The sequence below is a fragment of the Felis catus genome, chromosome B2 (assembly GCF_018350175.1).
Source record: "Felis catus isolate Fca126 chromosome B2, F.catus_Fca126_mat1.0, whole genome shotgun sequence".
In the NCBI taxonomy this organism is placed as follows: Eukaryota; Metazoa; Chordata; class Mammalia; order Carnivora; family Felidae; genus Felis; species Felis catus.
In genome coordinates, this window is record NC_058372.1 from 16086348 (window position 1) to 16095987 (window position 9640).

At 44.8% G+C, this 9640-nt stretch overlaps 1 protein-coding gene across 5 annotated transcripts in view; it reads right to left on the minus strand.

Annotated features, from left to right (window-relative positions):
• The window catches only part of PHACTR1 (phosphatase and actin regulator 1), a 572878-nt gene extending 565153 nt beyond the window's left edge, over nt 1-7725 (minus strand). For 2 of the 5 annotated variants that reach the window (XM_019830233.3, XM_019830231.3), the window contains exons 1-5: nt 7590-7725; nt 6935-7343; nt 6319-6365; nt 5450-5586; nt 4895-5047 (exon numbers count right to left, since the gene is read on the minus strand). In XM_019830233.3, coding sequence (XP_019685792.1) covers nt 4895-4997 — 103 coding nt within the window. In that variant the 5' untranslated portion in view covers nt 4998-5047; nt 5450-5586; nt 6319-6365; nt 6935-7343; nt 7590-7725. The remainder of the gene's footprint in view (nt 1-4894; nt 5048-5449; nt 5587-6318; nt 6366-6934; nt 7344-7589) is intronic. The other 3 variants (XM_019830232.3, XM_019830228.3, XM_011282184.4) reach the window with 2 other exon arrangements.
• Nucleotides 7726-9640: the final 1915 nt, after the last annotated feature.

Consider the following 9640-nt stretch of genomic DNA (forward strand, 5'->3'; position numbering starts at 1 on the left):
TGGTGCTGTTAGTTCAGAACCACACTCTGAATAGCGCGTGATTAACGATCCAGAGCAGTGGCTTTCAACCTTCAGGATTCATCAGACCAGCCCGGTGGGTGATTGTAAATGCAGCACTGGGACCCGGGACTTTCCCTCCCAAGTTCCATTTCACCTGGTTTTCGAAGGGACCAAGAGAATCGCCCATGGGTGGTGTCCATTTCGACCTGAAAATCCCATGATGCTAATTTTGCGATCTTAGAACATGATCTCTCTCCCAATGCAGTCGTTCAGTAAGAAAAAATGGCAGAGTCTGAAACTGAGTGTGTGAGTTGTCATTGTCAGCAACCCGGAAGATGGGTGAGCTCAAGTTGTGTGATGTCGGGACGTGGTGGATGTCTATGCCACACGTGTCTTCAACCTCAAGAGTTCTCTTTTCAAGCTAATGGCAACCTTTGCAGAACTCTCTCTAGGTAAGCAGGTTTTACTGTTGACAAAGTGCTCACAGATGAATTGGGAGAAGATCCTTCACTGACGGATGATGAACAGGGTGGCCCTAGTTTTTTTTTTCCTCTCTCTGCAGCACAACACGCTCTCAGGCAGACTCCCCAGAGAGGTGGGCTCATCTTCCCTACCTTGGAGCCAAACCAAGGAAAAGTGAAGGGCCACAGAGCAACCTGCTTTATTCCACAGAGCAGATGACTGACTTTTGAAAACCTCTGGGGCTTTCAAAAGAATCTGTCCTGGGGCGCCTGGGTGGCGCAGTCGGTTAAGCGTCCGACTTCAGCCAGGTCACGATCTCGCGGTCCATGAGTTCGAGCCCCGCGTCAGGCTCTGGGCTGATGGCTCGGAGCCTGGAGCCTGTTTCGGATTCTGTGTCTCCCTCTCTCTCTGCCCCTCCCCCGTTCATGCTCTGTCTCTCTCTGTCCCAAAAATAAATAAACGTTGAAAAAAAAACAACAACAAAAGAATCTGTCCCCTGATAGACTGCCCTGTTTTCCCCCTTCTTTTTTCACCCTCTGGGATTTCTCTGACTTTTACCAGCTAAAAACATCTTCTACTTCGGGGTTGGCTTTTTGCCACTTTCCAAAAAGAATTGAAAACTAACTGCGATGGGGTCAGAAACATTATAATTCTGGTATCATGGCCTCAGATAACCGTTTTGCATGCAGTTAATAGAGAAGAGGGTGGTTTCTAAGAAGGTTGTGAATTTGTAAATAAAATCGATACGAGGATGGTAATGTGGAAAATAAAACTCAGATTTCCTTCCTTTCCTGTTTACATTTATACCTACACGAACACTTGACCAGTCTGTAGAAATATCAACATGACTTTGAGAGTGGACAACAAGGCAATCATCACACACAAGTTTAGTGGATCAAATGCTAGGTCACCCAAATTCCAGGTGCTCAGCTAAATACTGTGCTCCCGACTGGACTTTTTTTTTTTTTTAATGTTTTATTTATTGTTGAAAGACAGAGGGTCAGTGGGGGAGGGGCAGAGAGAGAGGGAGACACAGAATCCAAAACAGGCTCCAGGCTCTGAGCTGTCAGCACAGAGCCCATTCCCGGGCTCCCACGAACAGCGAAATCCTGACCCGAGCCAAAATCGGACGCTCAACCAACTGAGCCACCCAAGTGCCCCCCCAGTTGGAACTTCTTTGAGAAGAGGGCATCAGATCAGGGCTACTTGACCTATCATGCCCCTGTCCCCAGGCTGGGCTGGCCAGGTAGGGAGCTGCTGTGCTTTATAGCAGCATAAACCTTAGTTGCCTCAAATGCCTTTCTGAGAGCCAGCTCCCATACTGCCCCCTTTCCACTGGTGCTCAGAGCCTGGCCACTGGTGAGACGCTGGCCGTGGCCATCCATCCAAACACAAGCATCTGGTTCTGAAAGGGAGGGATGCAAACCGTGGTCCTCAGGCCTCTGCCCACTCACCCAGAGCCCTTTACCAGGCTGAGGGGCTGGTTGTCCAGGAAAGACTGGGGAAAGGAAGAGGGGGTTCACCGGTCCTGGATGGAGGGGCTCTAGGGAAGGTGTGGGGAGGAGGGGGGGGTCTCACTTTTCATGTGAAATGGAGGACTGGGCAGATAGGGACTATCAAGACAAACTTTCACTAGTTTTCTGTTTAGCCCTGAGTGGGGTTTTGATGTGACAAGAAAATAATCACTGTTTTAGAATTTATGGAAAATTTAATTTCCTGCCTTATTTCCTTCCCTTTCCTTCCTTCCCTCCCTCCTTTTTTCTCCTTCTTTCCTTCCTTCCTTCCTTTCTTTTTCTCTTTCTTTCTTTCTTTCTTTCTTTCTTTCTTTCTTTCTTTTTCTTTTTTCCTTCCTTCCTTCCTCCCTCCCTTCCTTCCTCCCTTCCTCCCTCCCTCCCTTTCTTTCTTTCTTTCTTTCTTTCTTTCTTTCTTTCTTTCTTTCTTTCTTTCTTTTCCTTCCTTCCTTCCTTTTTTTTTTTTTTTTGCTAAAAATAGGAGGTAAAACTCCTATCAGGCCACATTCTTATTTGCCAGGCAATGGCTACCTTATGAAATCTCAAACAGAGGAAGGGAGAGCCTTTTGCCAGGGAGACTTATTTCATCGATTTGCTGACCCATAGCATTTCTTATGCGGCAGACAGTATTAAGACTCTTAGCAACTTAGGAATTGGACGCTATTATTGTCTCCATTTTCTTTTCTTTTTTTGCAGAGGAGAGAACTGAAGATCAAAGAGGGGAACTTGTCCTGCTTCACTGGGGCAGACTTAGGATTTGAACCTGGTTAGACAAGGTCCCGGGGTCTGTAACCATGCATCACCCTGCTTCTATTGGTGATGAAAGTGTTCCTGTTCCAGGGATGAAGGAAAGAAATTGGACTGGGCAGACTGGTTTTTCATTGCGGGCCCCCAGACCGAGGTGCTGGTAATCATCATCGGAGCTCTTGCTTACGATGCAGACTCCTCGGCTTTGCACCTGCCCTTCGGCTCCAGGAAGGTTGAGGTTTTGAGAAGTCAGCCTAGGTGATGTCTCGGGACCCCTCAACCTCGCTGCAAATCCGAGATTCTTTGCCTGGAACATCCTTCCGATGACCTTAAAACGAAGGTGCTATCGGGAGCGCCAGAGGCTTATGCTACCACCTACCCTGCATTTTCTAGTCATCCCAGCTCTGCTGTCTAAACCGCAGTCACGGATGGTGACAATTCTGACCACTCCACCCCCAAATCCATCTGCTGACAACCACCAGGCGGCTCTGAGTCCTCTGAGCCTCCCACACCCTGCCTGCCTGCCTTCCGTGAAAGCCCGGAGCTCATGGGCTTCTTGAAAGCTTAAACCGTCCCTACTCAAGAGGCAAGGTGGGCATCTTGAATACCGATCGTGAAGGGCGCCCCCCTTCTCTGCTCTGCGAAGGGTATGCAGCTCGTGTAGATGACCCCACCACGGAACACTACTGTCCCGCTCAGATCCAGACACGGGAATGTTTAAACACGGGACAGGTGACAGGCTTGAGCCTCGGCCCCCTTTCCTCCATTTACTTCCAGCGTCTTCTTACTTGCAGACCCAGGAGAGGCTGGAGGTTCTGGCCAGACTCTCACTCTTCTCCTACTTCAGCATACATGTTCTCTTTAGGTGGCTGAAGGTAGCATTTGCTGACGCTTACAACCAGGGGCACTAGGAGAATGAGCTATCCTATCACTTGGGCTAATTTATCAAGCACCCTGACCCGAGCAAATCAACCGGATAATTTCTAGCTCCTCTCCACTTGAGGAAGCCTGGATCGTGCCCAGGAAAACGGACGCAGAGAAGAAAGAAGCTTGCAAGCCCTCGAGGTTGCCATGGGAAATTGGCTTGGCCGTGAGATGAAACCAATGCAGAGGAGACCTCTGGGGAAAGCCAGATGCCATCAGAGCCCCGTGTGAAGTGCCCACCAGCACCTAACAGTGAGGGACGCCAGGATGGTCCACACGGCATTCTCTCTCAGGGCTGCCGTTTGGCTTCCAAGAATCTGACCACTTCTCTGTTCGAGAACACGTATGAACTCTGCCTTTCTCCTCAGTGCATCACTTCTGACATGCGGGGGAGGCCCATCCCATCATCAGATTGCCCTGACTGGATACTCTAAATGTTGCATGGAAAAAAAAAAGAAAACAGTGCTTTGAAAAAATCTCCTGCCCATCAGATATTCCATAAAGCACTCTGGCTTCTTTCTAACGTGCTGGCAAAACACTCTGAATGCACCGTGGAAGGGGAAGCACACTGGAGCCTAACTGACCTTCCTGAAATGTGTAATAAAAACGCACAGAGCAACCCCACTTTAGAACAGGCGTGTTCCTCACTGCTCCCCGAGTGCACGGTTAATTCCTCGAGCAGTAGCTGCATTCATCTAAAATAGATAAGGCAGCTCTAGAGGCACAAAGCTTATCTCGGGGAGCCCCGAAACCAGCCGGAGTTCGGTCAGATAGGTCAGTGTGTCCTAGATCTCCTCTAGCATAGTGGCTGCAAACTTAACCTTTTCCGGGGGGAGGGGAAGCAGCGGGAAAGCATTCCTGACACCTTTCAAACCCGTGCCTTGGGCGCAAGGAGGTGGGGAGGAATCATTTCCTAACAGAGCTTTCCAAGGGACGTTTGTACCGCAAGTTGAGTAGGATGTTTTTTCTTTCTTTCTTTCTTTCTTTCTTTCTTTCTTTCTTTCTTTCTTTCTTTCTTTCTTTCTTTCTTTCTTTCTTTCATCTCTCTTTCCTTCTTCCTTTCTTTCCCACATCCCAAAAGTTTGCACTTATCCATTCTATTACATGCCTGCCTCCATTTCAGCCACAGTTTGGCAAAGATTCGTGATCAATTTAGGAATCCCAATGATTGGACGCCTGTGGTAGATACTGTCCATAGAAAACCAACATGCAAAAGAGAGGAGTTTCCTCTCTTCCTCGCCTTTTATTACCTTGAGCTCCTTGACTGTAGAAGAATCTATGAGCAGACTCGACATCCAGGAGTCTATGAGCCGACTCGACATCCAGAAAATAATCCATTTTGGGATAATCCATCCTTGAGGTTCCAAAAGCAGAGTTTCAAGACAAAATAGTCACTTGTATACCTATGAAAAAGGAAAAAAAATCCCCAATATTTTGGACTGACAAATAGATTTTTAAAAACATATATGTATATATATATACACAGACACACACATATACAATTAATAATATATCATGTATTTAAATATATGTATTTAAATAGATATGTAGATGCAATATATTATATTTGTTATATAAGGATATATTTATACCCACACATATATATTAAACATCTTGGAATAAGAAATGTCCCATTATAATATTCCCTCCTTTGACTGACATTTCAATGCTAAAAGCACCCCTCAACATACCTTTCCTACTGTGTTGAGAAAATGCAACATTTAATCATCATTCATGAAAAGAAATATATTGCATTCAGAAAAAACAAACAAACACATGATTCAAGCTAAACAGGAATAACATACCAGTCTTTCCTTGTTGTGTGTTAACTGGAAAATATGCCGTTGGATTCATATGCTCTCCGTTTTCAAAAGGTCCATCTGACGAATGGCATCACCCGTTCTGAAATGATCCTCAGTTGGTCCCGGGAGCTCTGATTCCCCTAGAACAGTGAGAATCGCCTGGGAATCCGAGCCTCCACTTATAGGTGCCTTGCGTTTATGACACATGCTGACATGTTTGCTGTAAAAATGCCTTGAATTCCTTCCTTCTTGGTGATTCCCTGCAGCACGTTTTACAAGGTGCGACAGGATCATCACCTGCTTGCCCCTGACCTAGGCTGCTTTTGAGAAAGAATTCTGGTTTGTAGAGCAGTAACAATTATTTCAGAATTGCAATGATTCCCCTAATATTATCATGCACTAGCCTGTCAGGAAGCTGAAGCACTTCATTAAAAAACATTCAGTCTGTTGGCTTCTTTTTAGCATATGTAGCCTTTCCCTGATACTTGCACAAATGAAGTATCTCTATTTCTGCAGGATGTTTTAGGAAAGAAATTACAAGATAATGTCATTAAAATCAAGCTCGGAGGGCTAATCCAATTCGTTTCTTTTTCTAACAGTGCGTATTTTAATTTAAGAAACCATATCTGGAAACTTTAAGAAATACCCAAAGGTACCCCAACAGCAAATCATACTTACAGAAAAAAAAAAAAAACCCACCAAGGACTAACTGCCGGCAGTAAAAGCAAGAACAGTTTCAGCCAGAGTGGCTTTGATCTCACTAAATTCCCGATGAAAGTAAACAATTTTGATTGTTTGATTAGAACAGCGATGAATAATGTATACAGTCCACTGGACCTCCTTTACCAGATAAAATGGCCAGAACATGTTACCTTAGCAACGGAAGGTGACGCCAGCCTCAGCCTCTTTGTATCCTCCACTGTGAAGGAAGAAAATGACCAGTTTCCCATATAAAACTTTGGCACAAAATCATCACCGTCGAAATCGACATGTAACCATCATGTGGTCCATTCCCCATCACCCCTTCCCTCTCGTATACAGAGAAGTGTCATAGTCCTTTAAAAATGGGTTTTGGCTTGATAATTTATGTTGATAGCCCCCAGTCCCAGTTTGATTAGCAATCACAACAGCATTGCATGATTAACCAGTTAATATGATAGAAAAGTTGTCCAGAAATTGGGGGCGCTCAGTTCTTACCCTAATGCTGGCTACGGGTTGCAGGGAAAGGCCATTTTAGCTAGCATATGTTAAACGCTCCCCTGTTATAATTAATACATAGATCAGTCACCAGCATCTAGGCTGAAAATAACTCTCTTTCCTTCTGCGACTCAGTCACTGGAAGAAGCCTAAAAAGCTGCCTGAAATCTCCCAGCTTTGAAAAAATGCGTTAGAACATAGATCTTTGGGGAGGCCCCCTCCCCCACGCGTAAAAGCCAGAAAAGATCGATGAAAGGAAGAGGGAGAGTCTTGAAGTTAGCAGGTACTCACCAGCACTTGTTGGCCCCTTTCAGCAGGACACCGCGGAGCATGAAACGAAACCGTACGAGGCTGCTGAGCTTGAAGCCCAAATGAGCGGCTTCTAATTTTCCCTTCAATCTCAGTTCAAGAGCGCTGAGCGGAGGGAAGTGATGGATTTGCCCCCTTTATATTGTGATGAAAAGCAAGCCCTAAGAAGGGATCTGAGTGCAACTGCTCTTTAGCACACGCTAGACTGCTAATTTAAGACAATTGAAAGGTTTTGTTTTCCTGTCTTTTATGTGTTCTCTCGGCTACCCCCTCAATTTAATTTGCATTTAAAATTATGCTCCTGTCTCCTCAGTTCTCCAAGGTGTGGAGTACTTTCTAATCACGACGGCTGCTTGGGTAGGGTTTGGTGCAACGCCACTTGTATTCTGAGCTGCAAAACAAGGTGGGGAATTATAATTGTGAGCTGTTTTCTGGAGTGCGATCCAGAGTGAACATCTGGTTTCACCCCCCACCCTCCCACCCCCCACCTCTTCCCTGGCCTTTCTTCCTTTCCCTGCCTCTGCTTGCTTGGTCAAATCTCCAGTCCCAATCGTGCCAATCTGTCTAAATGCATTCTTCTCTGTCTGAATGTAACAAAGTCATCCCAGCAGCAAACGAAGACACTTCGGTTAGATACCTGAGCTTATTTTGATGGGGTATCTTCTCTACCAAACCTCCGGAGGACTTTCGGACACAGAACCTGAAGATGTGTTCATGAGAGGCATAATGATGACCAAATGCCAGCCCTATATTGGGTTTCCCACCCTTTGTTGACCAAGAAGAGTTGGTAGCAAGCGTGGCACGATGTGTGGTGTGTTGGACGTTAGAAAAGAGAAGCTACGTTTGAGAAGTCTTGGCCGGAAGACCACCACACTCGCCCCTCCCATAGACGCAGTCCTGCTGCTCTGGAGACAGATCTGAAAATCTCCCGTCTGTCTTGTCCCACCCAATCAGAACACATCAGATACAAAGCTGGTGCTGCAGAGTTCAGCCTGATGAAAGAAGAAGTTGAAAGTACCAATCATATATTCTGGTGGAGAAAGTCCACTTTGGAGCAGAATATTCAAAGCTTTGCCCAGACCCAAGGACTTACTTTTCTAAGCTGTACATATCTATTCCCCCTCTGACGGAGACATGCTGAACACTTGACATTTACAAGAGGAGAAAGCTGTCTTCTGGTTTCTTTAGCTTACAGTGAGGTGTGGGCGACAGGTTCTGAACTCTCTATTGTGAATCTACTGAAATTGTAATGACTCATAGGTGAGAGAGAGAGAGAGAGAGAGAGGGAGAGAGAGAAAGAGGGAGGGAAAGAGAATGCACAATCTACTGCTCCTGGCAAACACCAAACATTTCTGTGAGCACAGATGAATGTGTGATTGAAGACGGAGATGTTAAGTTGGAAATTTGAAAAACAGACTTGATTCCCAGAGGTTGGGGGATGGGTTTGGAAGTCAATCATTTCTGGAGAGCTGACCAAGAAAGGTTACATTTGAAGGTCTTACAAAGTGCGCATGTAATCTAAAAGGGCCATGATTTAAGAAAGCTCAGAGGAAGTTTTCAACTTAGAGAAATAAATATATTCGGGAAGGGAATGCTTATTCACATGCAAAATGAAGACTTCATTTTGCTAGATAATTAACAACTGTTGTTGTTTTTTTTTAACATAATATGACCAGCTTCTGAAATCGATGTTCAAAATATTCTTTTACTCTCTGAGAGCACTGATGTGGATTACATATAGGAATATCTGTGTGAGGAATTATTTTGAAAGGTGGGAAGCATTGTCACGTGCAAAACCCAATGTCACCATCTGATCAGCTCAGCTCTGTTTTATAACTTTAATCTGCACAAAAGCACCATTTATAATGGCCCATTGTTCTGAGGTATAATAGAACCAGACAGAGAAGAAGGCAAGGTGAGAACAAGGATTCAGGCTAACACTCAATGCAGCACTGAACAATTCAGCCCAAATCATCTTCCAGACATCAGCTCTGAAAGTTAATTCAGACAGGGTTGACATATCTCAGTGAGCAAGAAATAAACAATTATTTTAAAAGAGGCCAAAGTGAAGTTTTATCTTTTATATCGGTGGTACTAGAATATAGGAGTTTGAACTGTAAGGCTGAAACAAATGATCCAGGATTGTTACAAACACATGACGTGGCAGAGATGTGTATATTCGACTCAGGTTGGTGACACGGGGATAGGTGTGTGAGTGCTCTATACACAAAGGGAAACAGTATGTGATTAATTCAAAATGGACTCATATTTCAAGATAGAACCCAGAGACCAGTAAAGACATCAGCTTGTGTTAATTTGTTTTGGGGGTATACTTATTTATTCTATTGGATGGCACAAGACCCAAACATTTTGGGAAAGGAGGTCACATGATTTCTAAGTAGACAGCTTGCTTTTTTGTTCTTTTTGCAGTATCCTGTTGACTTCCATCGGAGTCACTTTGGTTGTTTGCTAAGAGATAGAGAGGTCATCGGCAATTTTATCACTAATTTTACTTGTTCGATTGCCTTACTATATTCCAGAGGTCTCTAGAAACCCATGTTTTATGTTCGTGTGGAACTACATGAGGTTCTGCCTTCTCCATGCATGAAATCTTGGGGATGTTTCTCTTTTCCCCACAAACCCAACTCACTTTAATCTTAATATTAGAAGCTCTCTTACTGTGCGGTA